Genomic DNA, 20,065 nt, shown 5'->3' with positions numbered 1-20,065 from the left:
CTGTAGTTCCATTTTAGATGTCATTTATCCAGTTGGAGAAGTTCTATTTTATTCTACTCTATTCTGAGAGTTTTTATCAAGAATTTATGTTGGGTTTTGTCAAATGCTTTTTCTGTATCTATTGAGATAATCATATGGTTTTTCTTTTTTAGTTTATTCAACATGGTGGATTACGTTACGTTAAATGATTTTAGGATGTCAAACCAACCCTGCATTCCTGAGATAAACTCTACTTGGTCATGATTTATTATCTGGTTCATATATTGTTGCATTCATTTTGTACAAATTTTGTTTGGAATTTGTATATCCATTCATGTTCATAATGGATATGCTCTGTAGTTTTCTTTTCCTATAGTATCTTTTTCTAGTTTTATTATCAAGCCAATGCTGGCTTTATAGAATAAGTTGGGAAGTATTCCCTCCTCTTCAATTTCTGGAAGAGTTTGTATATAATTGTATAATAGCATGTTTCCATTTCTTCCCATCCCAATCTTTGTGGTATTTACCTTTAAATATGTTATAAACCTTATGCAGTTCTTATCATTTGTGTTTAAACAATCAATTATCCTTTAGAGAGATTTAAATAATGAGAATTAATCGTGTATTTTTCCATGTAGTTACCATTTCCAGTACTTTTTTTTTTTTTGCCACCCAAACTTTTATCCAATACTAAATCAAGTTTGAGGCAAGACATTGAATGGACGATACTTGAATGGAAAGATAATAACTTCCCTGATATATAATCTCTGAACCATCACAGTTCAGTTATTTGATGGCTTGGGAAGCAGTGTTCCTTGAGTTTTCCTTTATGAACTGAAGGGACTCACTACCGATGAACTATAATTCTTGAATTCTTATTTTCAACCTCTAATTGGGCTAGTTTTTTCTGAATCTTACAAAATTGATCATCATCCACCAGAACTGCTTTCCTCATCACTTCTCCCATTTCACAGATACTGTCAGTCTGACTCAGTTTCTGCAGCATGAGACTGGTGAGCTTTCAGGACTGGTTCAGCATCCACAGCTTTTTTAGCAACCATTAACTGTAACATCTGTTTCTGATACTTGCTCATGATGAGTTCCAAAGCATCCTGGTGTTCCTCCAAGGAAACCCACGGTTGTCTGTTTTTCTGCTGCAAGTCGCTAATCTGTGTGTTCTCTTGGGACAGTAGAATGTGAGGTTTGTATTTGGACATGACCTTCATATTGGATGCATCTTCCTGATACTGATCCAGAAGCACAATCCCCACCTCCCAATGGCTGCCACCTGCCGGCACAGGGCCTCAGACTGATCCACTGGCGACTCTCCAGCAGCGTCTTGGCATCTGTCAGAGTCTTTTCAATGGTGCAGCTCTCAACGGCAGCATGACCCCTGTCCCACCAGTGCTCTTAATTTCCTGTATAGATCTGTAATTTTATCTGATATAATTTTCCTTTTGCCTGAAGGATATCTAACATTCTAGTGTGGGTGTGCTAGTGCTGAATTCTTTCAGCTTTTGATTATCTGAAAAAGTCTTTGTTTTGCCTTTGTTTCTGAAAGATATATTGCTGGGTATAGAATTCTAGATTGAGGTTTTCTTTTTTTCTTTCAGTACTTTGAAGATGTTCCTTCACTGTCTTCTTACTTGGCCTTGTATCTGATGAGAAGTCTGATGTCTTTCTTATCTTTGTTCCTCTACATATAATGTGTCTTTTTTCACTGTTTGAAGATTTTCTCTTTATCTGGTTTTGAACAGTTTGGTTAGGCCACTGATTTTGTTTTATCTTACAAACACCTTGAATCATGTAATTGGTTGTACTTCTTTCTTTTACTGGTTGCCAAAATCTCAGATCCATACTTCTGCCCCAATTAATGAACGCTGTATGCACTCCTCACCTGAGCCTTTATCATAATTCTCATTATTTTCTCTCCTTCCTGATATTTTTCAAGGTTTTAATCCAGTCACAGTAAATATATTTTTTAATTTTATTTTTGTAGTACAAAAGTAACACATTCTCTTTATATTAAGTCAAATACAGACAGTCCCCAACTTACAACAGTTTGACTTAAAATTTTTCAACTTTACAGTGGTATAAAAGCAATGTGTATATTATAGAAACCATACTTCAACTATGTATACCACCATTCTGTTTTTCATTTTCAGTACAGTTCTGACCTTGACTCTTTTGCAGATTATCAAAGACCTGCAGTTGCTGGGGCTGGTGGCAGGCCTGGTGATGGCTGATGTGGTCCTTCTCGTGACCTGGGTGCTGACTGACCCCATCCAGTGCCTCCAGATCCTCAGTGTCAGCATGACGGTGAGGGGCCCATTCCCTAGGGAATCTAATTCATGGACTGGACTGGCCTCTGTGGATACTCAGGGGTCTTCCCTGAAACAAGAAGATAAAGGACTCTAGAGGAAGGAGAATCAGCAGCCGGGGCTGCCATGAGCACCTTGCCCGGGTCTGCAGGGTGTGCTGTTGCACCCACTGCCCCTCCCGCCCAAGTGTCTCTCCGTTGGCCTCCACTGAGATGTCAGCACACTGGGATCTGGCGGTTATCTCTGCTTCCACATTGTCAATAACGGGAACTTTCCCCCATGAGCAGTTACATTCCCCTAATTGCTGAGAGGTAGAGATAGTCTTTGGAGGTGGTCTTTGGTGCCAGTCATCCCTGGTTCAAATCCCAGCCCTGCCAAGCTCACCAGCAATGTGACCTTGGGAAAGTTATTTAACCTCTCCAAGTCTCTGTTTCCTCAAGGTAAAGTGGAGATAATAATACTACCTATTCCACAGGGCTGTGATGAACATTAAGTGAAACAATGCAAGTAAAGGACTTAACTGTGCCCGGTACATAGTGCTCAATAAATAGGAACTATTACATGTCTCCAGCCTCACAAGAAGCTGAGGAATACAAGGGAATCATGACATTGCAATGTTCATGTTTAAAGATTCAACTGTTGGCAAACAGCAGGTCCATGATGAAATAGTTGGTAATTTTGCTGAGGCACTGATTTGAATCACTGTGGTAGCAGAGCATGTGACTGAGGGGTGAGCCCCACTGCCAGCAGACATGCACACGTCAGCCCGACTTTGTCTTTTCCTCCAGCTCATAGTCACTCTCATCTAGTCTCTAACAGAGTCACCCACATTTTACAGTTTTTACGTCCTGAGGGGGAAATTATGTGCTGTAGAGGAGTTCATGCTCCAGGATGTTCACAGAGATCTGCTGTGTGTTCCTGGTAATTGTGGGCACCCTCAGTCCTAACTCGCCCTTCCTCCTAGGTGACAGGGAGAGATGTGTCCTGCTCTTTGACAGGCACCCAATTCTGTGCTTCCCGGTACTCCGACGTCTGGATTGCTCTCGTTTGGGGTTGCAAGGTAGGTGGCCACATCTCCCTGGGATGCAGTCTGTCACCAACAAAATGGATATGAAGAGGGAATCACAGGAATTAATGAAGCGATGTCTGCAAAGAATCTTGAACTCCAAGGAGACCTCTGTTGATACATAAACCTCAAAGCCATGACTCTTTTTATTTTTCTACTTTTGGTTTGAGGGGGCTCACTTCCCCAACTCTTTGGACTCCCTCATTCAGTCCTCCCCCAAAACATCTGCAATTCTCACAGTTTCTCCCATTTCTTGGTCAGGTTTTTTTAATTGATTTGGCAATACCAGTTTTCTTCCCAGCTCCCCTGCAAGGGGAGTGCCGAGGAGACATTTGAGACAGCTTAATTTGTTCTCCGAAGTGCCCTTATTATGTGTGTTTCTTCAAGATTTGGGTCAAGGTATCCTGCTACCTTTCACCCACCTGACTTTCTTGCTCCGATTGGAAGCCGTGCTGGCTCTGAGACATGGCAACATTCATGGTGTCCTTTGAGGGGTTCCCACTGTCTCAAAGTGTCTCCCATACTGCACCAAATCTCCCATCATTAGACTCCTCTGTCTCTGTTAGATGGGGAGAAGTAGGATATTATTCCCAGAGGGTACAGGATACAGGCACAGGGCACTAAGGGAGGTCGTCAGAACAGGACAGCTCGTTTTCAGCCTAGAGGGACAGAGAACTGGCTCTGAGGGGTATAGGGCAGGCCTGTTTCAATGAACAGGGCCAGCCCTACGTGGCAGGAGGCTGCCTGTTGACTCTCAGGGCAGAGGGAACTGATTGATCGACTGATGGCAGACAAGGCAGCATTTTTGTAGAAATAGATCCCCTTTAGAGGTAAACTCGACCCACTCCACCACTAGGAGAGCCTTACGAGTGGCTGCTTCTGAGGTGCAGGCCTGGGGCTGGGCAGGGCTAGAGCAGGGAAATGTTGCTTCATAACTTATGTGCATAAGTTACTCTGATAGAAATGTTTTTAAGAGATAACTCTAGGAAGTGAACAGCTCTTGATCACTAGTATCTTGCTAATGGTTAAGAAAATGAGCTTCAGAATGTGACAGACAGACCAGGGTCTGGGTGCTGACTCAGGCCCTTCCTAGGTGACCCTGAGCCTCACTGAATGAACCTCACTGAGCCTCAGTTCCCTCGTGGTAAAATGGGCATGAGAATAATGCCCCTTCAGAGCTGCTCCAAGTTTCCAAAGAGTTCATGCCTGTTAAGGGTTTCAGCCCGTCCTGGCCCCTAGCAAGAGCTCAATAAATGTTAGATATTATTATTACTGTCCTTCCCCTGCCCCCAGGCAGTTCTGGAAAATACAGTGCCTCTCTGGCTTCCTGGAGTCCCTGTAGAAGAGCGTTTCCTCCCCAGCCCGGAGACCTAGCACGTCCTCCACAGCAACTCCTTTTGTGACTCAACTTCATTTATTTTCTCCATTGCCTTTTATGTACTCCCATTTCCATTTTATTTTACTGTAATGTCTCTCTGTAGGACAAAGAAGGAAAAGAGTGCGGAGCTTCAGGAAACCTACTGGGCCAGACCCCGTGGGCTCCCTGGCCAGTGGGGCGCTCCTGCTGAGGACCCCAATCTCCACATTAAGTCCTGAGGCCCCCACCTCAGCCTGTCACCCCCCTGCCTCCCACTTCTCAGCAGTGAAGGCAAATGACATGCAAGGATCAGATAAGACTCATTCAAACATGAGCTACGGATGTGTAGAGACTTTATTCACACTTCTCTTTCAACAAGAATTTTAATGGAATTAAAATCTTTAAATGGAATCCTATCGGAACATTTCAAAGTCATAGTTTCATTCACATTTGATAACATGACCGATGGTCCAGCTCTGCTGAATGCCTCCTGACGGTGTCAGTTACCCAAAAGCCAGGCCCCACTGGCCTCCTGGCTTATGTGTCCTCCAGTTGTTGAAGATCTCAGGGTGGCCACATTTGGCCCTCAGGCCCTATCTGGGGACCAGGGCACCTGTAGGCATCTCTGCCATGCTCACTCCTTCCCTCCTGGCACAGCCATTTCTCCAAAAACTTATCTTTAGGGCCATCTTGGCAGGCGGAGTTGGCCAGGTTGTATGATTTCAGGGTCGCCAGCTGGTGTCCTGCTGACCCCTGACCTCACTTTCTTTGTTAGGTCTCCCTCTGAATACCAGGGTCCCCACCCCACCTGGTTACCCCCGGCACCTTCGCATTGTGTGTTATAAACATGGACATTTGTGTGCTTACCTTAAATCTACCTACCAGACTGGGTGCCTTGAAAGCCAGGACCATGACATATTCTTCTCTGTAGCACTGTTTTCTGCCCTACACCTTGTATGACACTTTGCACATAGAAAGGTGAACATATGTTGAACTTAGATATTGTGTGTGATTGATTAAAGCTTTGATTTCTGAATAAATGCAACTCCTCTGGGAGAGGCAGCACTTCAAGGTGCTACGAGATATTTTCTCCTTAGTACAAATGAGAATGCTGAGAGCAGGTTTACATTCATGGGAGAGAGGAAAGAATAGGGCCCTGGGTGGGGGCAGGGAATGTCACACAGGGGGCGAAAAGTATAGATGGGGCTTTTGCTGCCTCTGCCTGTCCCACAGTCTTGCCTAGGTCCCAGCCTGTCTTTGTTCTCCTCTTTTTTCACCCTTCATCTCCTGTAAACACTCACTGGCACAAAGCCACTGCTAGCCTATAGACAGGCTTTGTGTAAATTAGAAAAAGGCATCCCTTCTAGGCAGATGCAATCTTGCAGGTGCAGGGCTTGGCAAGCAGATGGTGCCTTTGGGTATATTAGAAAAAAGAGCCCCTTCCTTTGGGCACTGCCCCTGCCATGGCACGTGACTTGACAAGCAGACCACAGGTCAATTTCCACTTCCACGTCTCAGCTTTGTGCAGTGTGCAAAACTGCACAGTGGACGTGGGAGCTCTCACCACCAGCAGCACCCTGTGCCCACTGCCCTCCTAGTGCCTGACGGCCCTTTCTGTAGGGCTCCTACCCACCTGTATGATCCTGTGCCTTGTCCCAGAAGAGTCCTGTATGATGGATGACATGCCAATTTCTGATAAACTAATTCTCAGTGAAGGAAAGGAAAATAACATTTATGAAGTACCTACTAGGTATAAGGGGCTGCCCTAAGGGTTCTCCTATGTGTTATCTTAGTCAATCCTCATAGCAACCTTAAAAGTAGGTATTATTACCCCAATTTTACAGAGGAGGAAATGGATTCCAGCCCTACTGCTGTTGAACCTGTTGTTCCACTCCTTTGAGCCTCTGTTTCTCCTCTCTGCCCAGGGTCTGCTCCTGCTATATGGTGCCTACCTGGCTGGCCTGACTGACCACGTCAGCTCTCCTCCTGTGAACCAGTCCTTAACCATCATGATTGGGGTCAACCTCCTGGTCCTGGCTGCCGGGCTGCTTTTTGTGGTCACCAGATACTTGCACTCCTGGCCCAACCTGGTCTTTGGACTCACGTCTGGAGGCATCTTTGTTTGCACAACCACAATCAACTGCTTCATCTTCATTCCCCAGGTATGCTCCAGGAATAGTCTTGCGGGGCTGGTCCTCTTAGTCACTCCAGAGTTTACACGGGGCACAACAAGTTGTTCATTTTGTTTTCTACTGATAACCCCTCCATGCCATTTGTTGGAGCATCAGAAGGAAAGCAGAGGATCCTAGTGAGGTGGCCACCTCTGTCCTTCCTCACTGTCCTGGAGAAAGACAGCTCTGCTCCCTGTCACAAGGAGGGCAGGCCAGAGTGGGCCAAGCAGTGGTGGCAACCCCCATTTCCACCCTTCACGCCCGCCGTGCCTGTTCCTTGGGGGGCTGCATCGCAGACCTGCTTCTCCGCCCACCCTCTAGTCTGCTGCACTCGTTCCCAAGCCCCCTTCATGTCAATAATGTTATTTCTTTCACTAGTGTGGGAGTGAGGAACCTTTATGTCTTTCCAATTGGGGATTGCAGATTCACAGGGAAAAATCCACTTGGAACTTTATGATTTAAAATGCTTTTCCTTTTTTCTTATTGGAAGAATGTTTATAGAACATTCCTCTTCTTTTTACAACAAGGAGAAATAAAAACCAAATAAAAATATATTTCATATTATGGGGATTAAGAAAAAAATCAAATGAGGGGAGAAGCTAGAAGCAGGAATATCCAGACAGCAAAAATGAAGGATGATTCAGAGAGAAAGAAGACGGGATCCATAGGCTTAAAGGGGCAAGTAAGCTGTAGTGTTCATGCCATGCCCTAGGGACCACTGAGCCACAGATGTCTAAGTTAATGAACTTGGCATTAGGCACTTTCCTGTTTCCCTCCTAATTCTCCTTTTCTTCCCCCTGAGGCCTCCTTCACCCCACTCCTCCCTCAAGACCCCATCCTGATTCCCACGGCAGCTTCCAGTTCACTATGAACGATGTCCTCATGTCCTCATGAGGGAGCTAACTGATAATTTAAGTGTTGGCGGGTGGAGAGTTATGGTGTATTTTTCAAAGAGAGAGTGTACTTTGGGGTGTGATGGTGTAGCACAAGCATGGGCCCTTTACTCTTCTTCCTGTTCATAAATTCTCATTAAAATACTCAGTAGAATAAGTAATGCTGGAAAAGTCTGCAGCAGCAGCACTAGAAACCAAGGATGGATATTGCCTCTGTGCCAGAAACTGGAGGAATTTTTGCCGAATCTTAATGCTGTAAGAACTGAAATGAAGGAAGCCACTGAGAGCTGAGGCTTATTTTTCTGGGATATAGCAGAAATGGGCTCTGAAAAGCAAGGACTGTTCCTCCCTAGGAGATGGGGATGGTGGGGACAAGTGGGCAGGGGCCTTTGGGGAAGGCCCTGTGGCCAACATTGTTGATTGTTAACCTCTTTGCCAATGCCTTTCTTCCATGCTTACCTCCACTAGATAGACCGAAAAGCTAAACTGTTGCTTTGCCAGCCTCCCTGATAGCTAGCAGTGCCCATATGACACCATTCTGAACACTAGAGGTTTTCTGGGAGGCTTGTGAGAAAGCTTTTGCTTTCCTAAATAAAATGATTAGCATGGCTGACATTGCCCCTTTTACCTTCTTCCTGCCTGGAATGTATGTGATACCTGGAGATACAGCAGCCTTCGTGTGCTCAGGAGGGAAAGACCAAGAGAATATAGTTACTATGCCAGGAGAATACAGCTCTTCTCATGTAAGACTATAAATTCGGGGGAAAGGACCTATGAAGGGAGTCTGCAGTTCACAAGAAAAGGGCCACAAATTTCTCACAATTCAGAGAAGCTGCCTTCCTCTGAAGTAGAAGTTTTTAGAAGACATCTGATTTGTCTTGTCAATGGGATTCAGAAGATATTGCCTCTGTTCAACTAATGCAAACCATCATGAATATAATCTTAGATAATGAAATATTGAATAAGGATGAAAAATATTGTATTAAATTTAAAACCCCAAGAGAAGCACTGAATAGGCAATTAGACCCTGCAAAATATTGAATTCGTGAATTCATTTAAGGAAACAGAAAGCAAGAAAACAGATAGAAATGAGAGACTAGATAAGAAAATATGGAAAACATCTAGGGATACAATTGAAAGCTAATAGGAGTCTTTGAAAGAGAACAGAATAATTTTGGGCAGAAGTGATCATCAAGGAACTATCAGAGGAACGCCTTCCTGATCTCAAACAAGACCAATGTCTGAACATTAAGTGAATCAGTGACCTCCACAATGTTGCCCTGCTTACATCTCCTCTGTCCACCCTCACTCTCACCACTGCCTCCTGGCATCCCAAGCCTCGGCCACGCGACTTCTGCTTCCTCTTGTGTGTGAATCCTCAGCACCTAGGACAGGAGTGACATCTGGGCACTCTCATCTGCACACAAAAGTGCAGGATGAAGCACCGCTTGAAATCTGACTTCCAGGTTTGCGCTAAGCCACAAGCACCTGATCTGCTGGACTGGGAGTGGACACGGAGTGACTGTGGGGTACAGGAGCTGGGGGGACAGACGGCACTGGCCATCTCTGTTCTTCTGTCTGGCTCCCCACCCCAGTTTCCTCCTAGCTTTCTTGAGCTTCCTTTCTCTTACTTGTCTTTCCTCTTCTATTTTCTCTCTCGTGCTTTTCTTCCCCCTCCTCTTGAATGAACTGACCATGATGTGAAAAGAAAAAATATATCTTATAGTCTACTGTATTTGATGCTTAGGAGGTAAATCCTTTTTCAAAATACAAAAGTAACTGAGGGTTGTCAGTTTTTTGTGTGTTCCTCTCAGGCTCAGAGGTCAGAATGAATCTCCCTGTGAGACTTGCTCTGTGTGTTCCCTGGAGAGTAAGATGGCTGAGCAAATTTGGAAAAGCGCGTGAGGGGAGCTGCGTGGTGCGAGGCGGGGGGTGGGGAGGGGGGTTTGCAGCGAGGTGGGCTTCCGTCTCCCGCTGAGCTTTCAGCCGGATGCGATGGGAGGGGTTTGTGGAAGCAAAGGCACAGGTACCCCCAGGGGCAGCCAGGCGGCGCCAGAGAGCTGGGTGACGTGGATGACGTTACTAAAGCGGCAGGTGCACCAAGAAGCATTCTCCACAGGCCCTCAGGAAACGCCCGAGTGTTTATGCCAAGCACTGGCAGGAATCAGCCAGCCTCTGCTTTTGTGACCTGAATGTGACCCATCCTCCACCCCTCCACTTCCTCTGAGAGGCAGGCAGGTCCTGAGGTGGGACATTGTTTTCTCTAAACCCCGAAGTGTTTCATCTGCTCCTCCATGAAGGCACTTGGGACTTTGTAGTCCGCCTCGTAGTTCTCTCTTTGTGTCCCAGCACCCCTGCTAGACCAGTGAGCTTTTTGGAGAAAAGCTTCCTTCATTTGCTCAGGTATCCATCCGTCCATTTATTAACTGCTGGGAACGCACAGTTAAAGACGTGGCCCCGCCTCTGGGTCTAGTGGGGAGCAGACAGGAAACGAATTATAATGAGTGTTAAGTGCTTTGAGGAAGGCATGTGACACGAGGCTGAGGAAGACCCTCCCTGGAACTCGGTGACACCTTCTCAGAAAATGAGGTGTTTGAGCTCAGGCCGGAAGGAATAGTAAGAGTTCATTGAGCAGATGGAGGAAGGACAGAGGGTGGCATTTCAGATGGGATAACATCATGACCAGAGGCAGAGAGGCCCGAGAGAGAATAGGGTGTGTCTGCAGCACAAACGGAAATTAGGGGAGAATGACAAGAGGTGAGAGGGCAGAGACGGGAGCCTCTGAGGGCCCTGGAGGGCCCTGTTAAAGACTGAACATTTTATCCCACTGTATTGCTTTCCTATTGCTGCCATAATAAATTACCACAAATTTGGTGGCTTAAAATAATTGAAATTTGTTAACTTACAGTTGCAGAGGACAAAAATCTGAAATGGGACTTATTTGGCTAAAATCAAGATGTCGGTAGATCGGTATTCCTTCTGGAGACTCCAGAGCAGAATCTGTTTCCTTGTTTTTTCCAACTTCTAGAGGCCACCTGCATTCTTGGGCTCATTGTCCCTTCCTCCAACTTCTGAGCCAGCAGTGTGGCATATTCAAATCTTACTCTCTAACCTCTGTTTTTGTTGTCACATCCCCTTCTCTGATTCTGACCCTCCTGCCTCCCTCTTGTGATTACACTGGGCCCACCTAGATAATCCAGACTCATCTCCCCATCTCAAAATCCTTAACTTGTTCCCATCTGCAAAGTTCCTTTTGCCATGTAAGGTAGCACATTCACACGTCCCAGGGATGAGGAGGCCAATGAACACCTTCGAGAGGCCATTATTCAGCCTCCCATACCCACGTAGCCTAGAGGCTGAGAAAGCCAGAATGTGTCCTTCTGAAGGGTCAAGTCTTGAGGACCAGCATCTTCACAAAGAAGGAATTAAGGGAGGTGGGGCAGCTCTAGTCACAGAGTACCTGACTTGACTCCACCTAACCAGCTTAGGCCGAAAAGCCCTGACAGTGCCCTTGTGCCAGTGTTGGGCTGTTCTTCCAGCAGCCCTGCAGAGAGGCCTCAGACCAGCGGTGCTGGGGAAAAGAAAGGAAAAGCTGTACTGCTAGGGAAGCGGGGGTGTGGCTGAGCAGCAGCAGAAACACTGAAACACTGCCAGGGTCAGTGCTAGGAGAGTAACCCTACTCCGCTCCATCCACCAAGACCAGAGGGTGACCGTGTGGTGTTGGCTCCACTGGTTCCTGAGTGGGGTGGTGAGCTGACAGCATCCTTCAGAAGGGAGGGCGCCTTCGAGAAAGGCATCTGAGAGGTGACATTCCTGGCCTCACCCAGCACAGTTCACACAGGCTCCTGACACCATGAAGGACTCATGCTGAGTCAACAGAGGACCCAAGAGGACTTGGGTGAGAATGTGGTATTGAAATTGATGGCAGGACTTAGAATTCTATCTGAGATTTATGGAATTTGGGTTACACCCCATAGTCAGAGCTTAATAAATGTTTGATGAGTGAGCAAGGAAATTCCAGGTTCCTTTTGAGGCTGCCCATAAACACCTCAGCATCATTTCTAGAACTAAGGTGCCAGAGTCCCCAGCATCTGTCAGTAGGACATTTAGTTGTGGGGATTTTTAAGGGAAAAAGAGAAGTCTCCACCACTGTGACTTCCTCTGTCATTCACATCACTGGCATTCCCCAGGTAGAGACAGTGTCCCAAAGGCTCGGGAGGACGCCTGTGTGAGTGTTCTCTGTTCAGCTCCATCCCTGCTAAACTAAATCCGCCCACGCTTCCATAGATTGTTTCTCAAGACCAGTTTCTCTTGACGAATCTTCCCGAGGACCCCCGCAGTGAACAGTCTCTTTCTTCCTCAACTGTGTGAGGACGCCTGGTGGGGCACAGTGCCCCGTTACAGCTGGGGTCCTGCTGCTAACCCATTTGGTGAGCTTAGACAGTCACATTCCTCTTGAATCCTTCGTTTGTCAAGGAAAAAAGAGGATCAGATCTCAGACCTAATGTTCTCTCATATGTATTGACATTTGTGGTTCTCTGTTTGAGCCTTAATAATTGACTCATGTTAGAAGTCCACCAGCAAGGAACTGGAGTTTCAATAGAAGTTAGCACACCATTAGTGAACAAATGAAAAATAATTAAGCACAGCTGCACACAACTAGAAATGGTTTCATAGGAAACATACGGTGTTTAGATTGCTTAACCCTGTGATAGCTCCCAAACACTGGCTTTAGAATATGGCTCTGTGAAGGATAGTTCAGCTCTGGCTTTATTTGACCAGTTTGGCAATGGGTAGGGAGATGGGCTAAGGCTGTTCTATTTCATCTACCTGTCATCTTCCTTTGGCATTTTCTAAAACTATCCAACCTTAATGTTCTCTATACCTTTTGTCGTTACTGTCTATGAGCTCTCCAGAGTAAAGTACGTTCTGAGGAGAGAATAGCTTGTGCACATGCGTATCTGTGACAGTGTCATTCCCTGGTGTTTATGAGAAAGAGTGAGAGAATGTGCTTCTTGGTGTGTAATTAAATAAGTAACATGTGTTCTTTTATCTAACAGCTGAAGCAATGGAAGGCATTTGAAGAGGAAAACCAAACAATCAGATGCATGGCCAAATATTTCAGCACTCCCAGCAAAAGCTTCCATACCCAGTATGGTGAGGAACAGAACTGCCACCCGAGAGGAGAGAAAAGTTCCATGGAGAGGCTCCTCACGGAAGTAAGCCGCACCCCTGCCTGGCAGATTCTCTGCAAAGGACTTTAGTCATGCATCAGTGGCCCCCAGATGCTCTCTTTGCTCTCATCCTCTTTTCCTCCCGTCCTCCCACTTCCCTGAACAGCAAGCAAAGCCTCAGCATTTCCCCAGTGATCAGCATCCACCGCATTCATTCAGTGAACGGAGATATAGCAAGTCACTCCTGTGTGCAGGGCATTGTGCTAAGTGCTGATGAACAAAAACTTAGTTCCTACCCACATGAAGCCCACTACTGAGTGGAGGAAACATAAACATATAAATTGTGATTAGGAACATTTATATGGAACATAAAGATATAAATTAATGAAGGAAAAAATCAGGGTGGTAAGGGCAAGGGAACCTAATATAAAGCAGTCAAAAAAGATTCTCTGAGCTGACGGCTGAAGGTTAAGTACAAAGTGGTCAGGCAAGGAGTACAGGTAAAAGCATTCCAAGAAGAGGGAACAACATTGTAAAGGCCCTGAGCTGTAGTGGACACTGGCTTCTGGGTGACACTCTCTTTACATAGAGTAGTGCCTTCATGTCCAAGATCTTAGGGGACCCTGATTCTCTTTCCCAGGTGCTGACTAGAGATTTCAATCATCCATCAGCCCAGTAAGTCCAGACATATCTACAGATGGGGAAGGGGACTTACCGAGGGGGGCTAACCAAGGGCTTCTGCATGTTCTTACAGCGCCAAGGGGAGCCAGGCAGCCCCCCATTGTTCTTTCTTCTGTACTTGAGCCAGAGTTGGCCCCTCTCCCAGACTGTGGCAGTGTTGTGCAGGCTTGAAGAAGCACATGGAAAAGCTTGAGGGCTGCATTGACTCAGAACGAAGGCACAGGGCCCAGGGGAATTAGTCAGTATTTTGACACTAATTGAATTACATTCCATATTTTCTTCAGTTCAGAACATAGCTAAGTAGGTGCTATTTGGGAAACTGCTTTTTTGTAATGGGAGTGCCACCTGGGTGTTACTAGTCCCTGGTGAGAGGATGGTGTGATGGGGACCTATGAAACACGACAGATGAAGGGACCCAGTCTGCCTAGGTACCCACTGTCCCTGCCCTCTAGTCTCCGACAACGTCCCCTTGGTTCTGGACCTTTTTCGTCTGTCAGAGCAGTACCTCTCCATCTCTTCACTATGTATGAAGCATTCAGGACATTATTTCAAAGCCAGATTTCTTCCCACCTGGCGAGGGAGTAGCATTGCCTTTGATGCTCCGTGAAATATCAAAGCAGCATTTTTTTCCAGCTAAACAGGAGGCCAGAAACTTGGCTAGAACAGCCAGGATGGTTTTCATTCATGATCAGTTAATGTTGGAACAGCCAAGTGGACTGACTCTTTAGCCTTATGGTAATGTGTGACGTGATTTTTGTACTTCTGCCACGCTGCCCTGCTTCCCACGCAGGGACTCAGTCTGCTCTATTCAAAACGATGCTTTGAGTCTCCAGAGGAAGAGCCCTCAACGAGTACCGATGCACAGGCAGTAAAAAGCTGACCTTCCCAGCACATGCTACACCTGGAACACCTTCCGCAGAACAGGCCTGAGAACCGGCAGCCAGTGCTGGGACCCCGTGGCAGGCCTAGAGAGGATCCAGTAGCTGCGTCCCCAGCTCCAGTGCTGCCCAGTAGATAAACACAAATCTCTCTCCAGCCTCAGTATGTGCACAAACCCTGACACCAGCTCACAGTTTGCAGGTCCCTCCTGTGCAGCCCCTCTACCACCCCGTGCCTTTCCTCTTACTTTCCCATGGTCTGGGCTGTCCATCTTCTCATTCTAGCCTCTCTTGCCCCGATGGCCAAGGGTCCCGTAGAAGCTGTTTGAGGTGGCATCTGTCACTGACTTCCCTGTCAGAGTGAAGGCCAGCAGACAGAGGCCACTCTGTAGCCAAGGAAACCACCCATTACTTTTCTTCTTTGAACCATAGAAACAAGACGTTGATTCCATTTCTGCTTATGGCCTGCACCCTATGAAACCCGCCAGTGGTCATTTTGCTTCTCCCAATGTGCCCAAAATAATCATTAGTAAGCTCATTGCAATGCAGCTGCCACGGTAGGTCGGATTTTGGTCTCACAATGGCAGTGCCTCACACCACGCCTCTAATTAGTATGCAGCCATGGAGAAAACAGTCCCACTTCCTTTTCTGGAAGAAGGGAAATTGACTGTTTAGGTTGACATTTCTAAGTCTGCCAGCAGCCAGCTTCAGATGTTTGGTTTGCTGGGAGAAGAATATTCTTCCCAACTCAGTGTTTATGCTGTTTTTCTATACTCAAAGGAGTTTGTGGATGAAGCACAAAAACACAGTACTCGGATTTTGCCCGCTGGAGTGTTTGTCGTCAGCTGATGGCTTCTTCCTAACTCTGTGAGGCAATCGAGGCCTGCAGAAGCCAGCATGAGGCTGTGCAGGGTGGGCTTCAGGAGGAGGGACTAGGGGAGGAGGAGGGACTTGGGGTCCCTCCTGTGCAGCCATCACAGTCACCCCCATGAGATCCTCAGAGAGAGAGCGCGCGGGCACAGCCCAGGTATCCTGAAGAGGCCAAGTGTCTCCTGTTACTCATCCACGCTGCTCCTAGCGAGTCCTTGAGTCACCTGCACTCACCCAGCAACGCCCAGACCTTACCACTCTGCATGTGGGGAGAACAGGCGTGCAGGCGCTCAGCTGAAAGTCCCTTCCGCCTTATTCATCCGTCACTCACTGGTCCTGGACTCTCTCCTGATGGCAAAAGAAGTAGACTTAAACCAGGGTGAAACTGGGAATACTGACTATCAGAAAAATCCCCTTCCTGCTCATAGGTGGGGAGCAGTGGGTCTGTCTGGGAAGTTGCTAGTCAGAATATTGGACTATTTTACTGAAGTTACTGCTCCCTTAAAGGATCATTTCTGGGCAACTCTCCCATGTAAAACAGTTGAGAAGAAACCACAGGTTCAATCCATAGGCAGCTTGTATTAGTTATCCTAAAAGGGGAATATCCTTTTGTTTCTAGGGCATCATTAATGTATTAACATGTCCAAATGGTCATCTTCAGCTTCTACAGGGCATGGCAGCAAAGAGGTAGCATTTTGGTGTTCAAACAAGACTTCCTAGAACATATGCTTATGTCTTTGCCGTCCCAAAACCCTTAACGCCGTGTCATCTGCCCCAAGACCAGCTGTTCCCTATGAAGATCTCATCCCTGCTCCTCTGCCTTTGAGCATAAGAAATTTCCAAAGGTGGACACGCAGTGTGAGCCAGAGAATCAGCTGCCACACGAAGGAAAGATGTCCAGCTTCAGTCATTTCCTATACACCCATTGCCAATACTCCCTCTCCTACTTTGTGCCCCAGAATCTTGCAGTTAGGACAGATGTGTCTCTGCAGCTCTCATCTGCCAGCCCTCCCAGGCACAGCCTGTTGATCAGCTGACCTGTGCAGCAGGTAAGCAGTTCAGTAGCAGAACTGCCCCAGCCTCATTCATCTCCTGGGCTCCATTCTAAGTCTGTTGAATCAAGCTATCAGGGACTTAGGCCTAACAATATATAATTTTTTAAAGTTTCTCCAATAGTTCTGATGCATGCACTTCTTTAGGAGATACTGACAGCTGATATTGGCACGTGTTAGCTTTGGCCTCTCTCACCCCCAGAGGTCCAGCCTAGGAAGGTGATGACACCGACTGAGATTCTCTTTGGCCCCTCCTGGCTCCAGTCTTACGTGTTTGGCCCAGGAACCTCCACTCTTCTCCCTGTTCTTTCCATTTTCTAGGCTGTTTAGCAAGAGGCAAAATACTTGTTTCCCCATTTGTTCCTCCCTTGGGATGTGCTTCAAATTCGTCTGTATTTTGCAAAAGCGTGATAAACCCGGAGTTGGACCATCACAAGCATTATTCAGGCTGGTGTCTTGCAGAATAACCTGACCCCCTGAGTTCTGGGGAAGGGTGGGGGGGGGGTGCACTCCAGCAGCTAGGCTGTGACTTCTCCCTCCTCAGACAATGCTACACAGCCTGGGGATACAAGGGGAGATGAAGACAACAACAACAACTTGTGGCTATTTATTGAGCCTCATCCATGCAGTTACTGTGCATATCAACTCATTTCACCTGAGGGAGGTACCCCCCTCAGAGCCTGAGGCCACCAGCCAATACATTGGAAGAACTGGAATTTAAACCAAGGTCTTCTGAAGCCACACTTTTTCCACCCTGGGAGGCAGTATGGAACCCTCATCAGCATGTTTTGTTGATGTTTTTACTTTTATTTTACAGAAAAATGCTGTGATTGAAAGCCTGCAGGAACAAGTAAACAATGCCAAAGAGAAGCTAGTGAGGCTGATGTCTGCTGAGTGCAACTATGACCTCCCAGGATGGGCTGCCCCACCTGCCTCCTCCCAGAGCAAGGACGTCCAGACAGCATCCTCTGCCCAGCGGCCTTTGGAATGCCCCGCTGGCTCTCAGAATGATAGCGGTGTGGCTGCCCAGGACTCCCAGCATAGCTCAGTGCCCTCCCTAGGTGTGCAAAGCCTTGAGGGGCCTGAGAAAGACACCAGCCCCTCCCCAGGACAGCAGGAGAAGATGTCTGACTTGAAAGACATTTCTGGTCATTTAGACTCAGGTTGTAGCCAGAAGCTACAGGCTGAGCAAAGCCGGAATACGGAAAGAGGAGAGCAGGCACCCATGGCCCCCAGCCATAGTCTCCTCCAAGGTAGAGGGGGCTCTGATACCCAGAGACAGAGGCAGCTGGAGAACTCAGAGGAGCCCCCACGGCGGCTGTCAAGGGTCAATTCAGTGATCAGGGAGAAACTTCAGGAAGTCTTACAAGATCTGGGCCTGGGTCCTGAGGCTCCACTCCCCTCATCCCCGTCTCATCCCCAGCAGCCCTGGAAGAGCAGTGCTGCCTTCAGCCCCCAGAAGATGCCCCTCTGCAAGGAGCTGGGCTTCAGCCCGTACTTGGTTAGGAGAAGGCGGGTGGCTCGGCAGGCTTGCTCACGCCCTCCTGGCTCTGTACCCTCCTATGCGGGGCGTCAGGCAAACAGGACTGTTTCTGGGGCACACAGTGGGCTGAATGTGCAGAATGGGGACAGCCCCAGCCTGGCCCCCCAAACTGCTGATTGCAGGGTTCCAAGACCCTCTTGCAGGAAGCCTTCTCTATTTTCAGGTCCTCAAGACAGGCCAAGCACCCTGGAGGGCAACAAACAAAGCCAGACAGATCCCCAGGGGGCTGGAGGGAATGATGTGGCCTTTCCTTACCAGCCTTCTGAGTCTGGCCGAGCACAAAGTCCTGCTGCCCCACGCCCATCCAGGGCCTCGCCAGACTTGCCTGAGCAGTGGCAGCTGCGGCCCCCAGCATCCCTAGGGTGTCCCTCCCTGTCTTCTCAGTACGACTACTTTGACACTGAGTCCAGCAGCTCAGATGAGTTCTTCTGCCGCTGCCACCGGCCCTACTGTGAAATCTGCTTCCAGAGCTCCTCTGACTCTAGTGACACATCAGACACTGACCCGGAGCCTGCCAGGGGGCTGGCTTCCTGGGAAAAGCTGTGGGCCCGCTCCAAGCCCATTGTGAACTTCAAAGATGACTTGAAACCCACACTGGTGTGAAGGGCAGCAGAGCTAGTGCGGTGACAGAGGTTAGTGCAGGAGAAGCCATGACAAGGCCCGCAGGCGGACAGCCAGTTTCTGGTCTTCAGGGAACAGACCAGTGCCGTGCATTCAGCCAGCCCGTAACGTGTTTCAGCTGTGCTCCGGCTATGCTCGTTGTGTTACTGAGAGCACTCCTTGATCTATAAAAAGAAGGGTATTGCCTGTCTTGTTACTACCTCACAGCATTACTGTAAAAGACTCCAGTTGAGTGACTATAAAAGATACTGACTCCTTAGAGGAAAGGTGCTAAATGAACACATAGGGTTTTCCATCCGGGTCAGCCTGCATTCTACAAAACTATTAATATGTACCAGGTGGGTGGCTGGATGGACAGACAGATGGGGAGATGGATGGGAAATTTCTGCAAAACCTGAGTTTTGGGGTCCAACTGGCCTGTTGGTGGACACACCTGCCAGGAAGATAAGTCTCCTACATCCTGGAAGGTGGTGTTTTTGTTTCTGCTGAAGGTTGTGAACAGCACCACCCCGAGATTCCAGCTTCTGGCCAGACTCAGCTTAGAGCCACCGCTCTTTCTTGTTCACGTCTTTCCACTATTACGTTACTTCGCCGTTATCCCTGAGACACCGAGATTTCCAGGCACCCACAGGCTACCCAGATCTCTCTCCTGGGCTCAGATTGCCTGAGACCCAGGCTGTGCCCTGGTCCTATGGCCCATCCCTGTGAGTCTCCCAGCGGTGCAGTTCTGTGCTGGGGGAAGGGCATACCAGCAGTCTCTGGTGGGGCAGAGGACGCCCTATTGTTCAAGAGGTGCTTTGGGTGCCATTGGGATTACATGACTACCAACAGACACATAAACCTGGAAGCCAGATGGGGAAACCAGAAGGAAGAAATGGGGGCAAGAAGGCAGGACAGAAAAGAGGGTTTGAACATTTAACTTGAGTCTGGCACAGTACTTGGCTATATCAAATTTCAGTGATTCCTTATGATAACCCTGTGAAGTAGACACTCATTTTTACAGATGGGAAATATGAGGCTCAGAGGAAAGACATAACTTCCCTCAATGTCACATTGCTGGAGAGTAGCCCATGGAGGACTTACACACAGCTCCTCGGACTCCAAGGTGGATTTCCCTGGGGACACAACTCCTCACTCCTTCTGGGAGTGGCAGGCGAGGCTTGGCAGTGGGGAGAGGCGAGGCCAGACAATAAAGCAGCGGATGAGAACTGCAGTCCAGGATGACGAAACCGGTTTTTCTCCTCGGGAAGCAGGCCTCTACTTTCCCACTGCCACCGGGGCACACCCGCACCTCCTGCAGGAGCCAGGGAGCTGGTGAAGAGAACTCGCCGCCGCCAAAGCCACAGGAAGAGCACAGAGGGATCCACTTTGCTTGCTGCTGAGCTGGTTGTCATGAACAGGCTGTCCCCTGTCCCCAGTCCCGTGTGTGCATCTGTGGGTGTGCACATGTTTGTGTGAA

General features: G+C 47.8%; 1 protein-coding gene and 1 pseudogene across 2 annotated transcripts in view; one reads left to right on the top strand and one right to left on the bottom strand.

Moving 5' to 3' along the window:
* Nucleotides 1-18,610, top strand: part of GPR156 (G protein-coupled receptor 156) — a 58,223-nt gene extending 39,613 nt beyond the window's left edge. The window contains exons 5-9 of one of the 2 annotated variants that reach the window (XM_069472678.1): nt 2,173-2,286; nt 3,265-3,360; nt 6,649-6,885; nt 12,848-13,006; nt 17,260-18,610. In XM_069472678.1, coding sequence (XP_069328779.1) covers nt 2,173-2,286; nt 3,265-3,360; nt 6,649-6,885; nt 12,848-13,006; nt 17,260-18,588 — 1,935 coding nt within the window. In that variant the 3' untranslated portion in view covers nt 18,589-18,610. Of the gene's footprint in view, nt 1-2,172; nt 2,299-3,264; nt 3,361-6,648; nt 6,886-12,847; nt 13,007-17,259 lie in introns of both variants that reach the window. The other variant, XM_069472677.1, reaches the window with a different exon arrangement.
* Nucleotides 766-1,891, bottom strand: LOC138387731 (suppressor of IKBKE 1 pseudogene; annotated as a pseudogene).
* Nucleotides 18,611-20,065: the final 1,455 nt, after the last annotated feature.

This window comes from Eulemur rufifrons, chromosome 7 (assembly GCF_041146395.1).
Source record: "Eulemur rufifrons isolate Redbay chromosome 7, OSU_ERuf_1, whole genome shotgun sequence".
Classification (NCBI taxonomy): domain Eukaryota; kingdom Metazoa; phylum Chordata; class Mammalia; order Primates; family Lemuridae; genus Eulemur; species Eulemur rufifrons.
The sequence above is the reverse complement of the archived record's forward strand: the minus strand, read 5'-3'. Positions and strand labels throughout refer to the sequence as shown.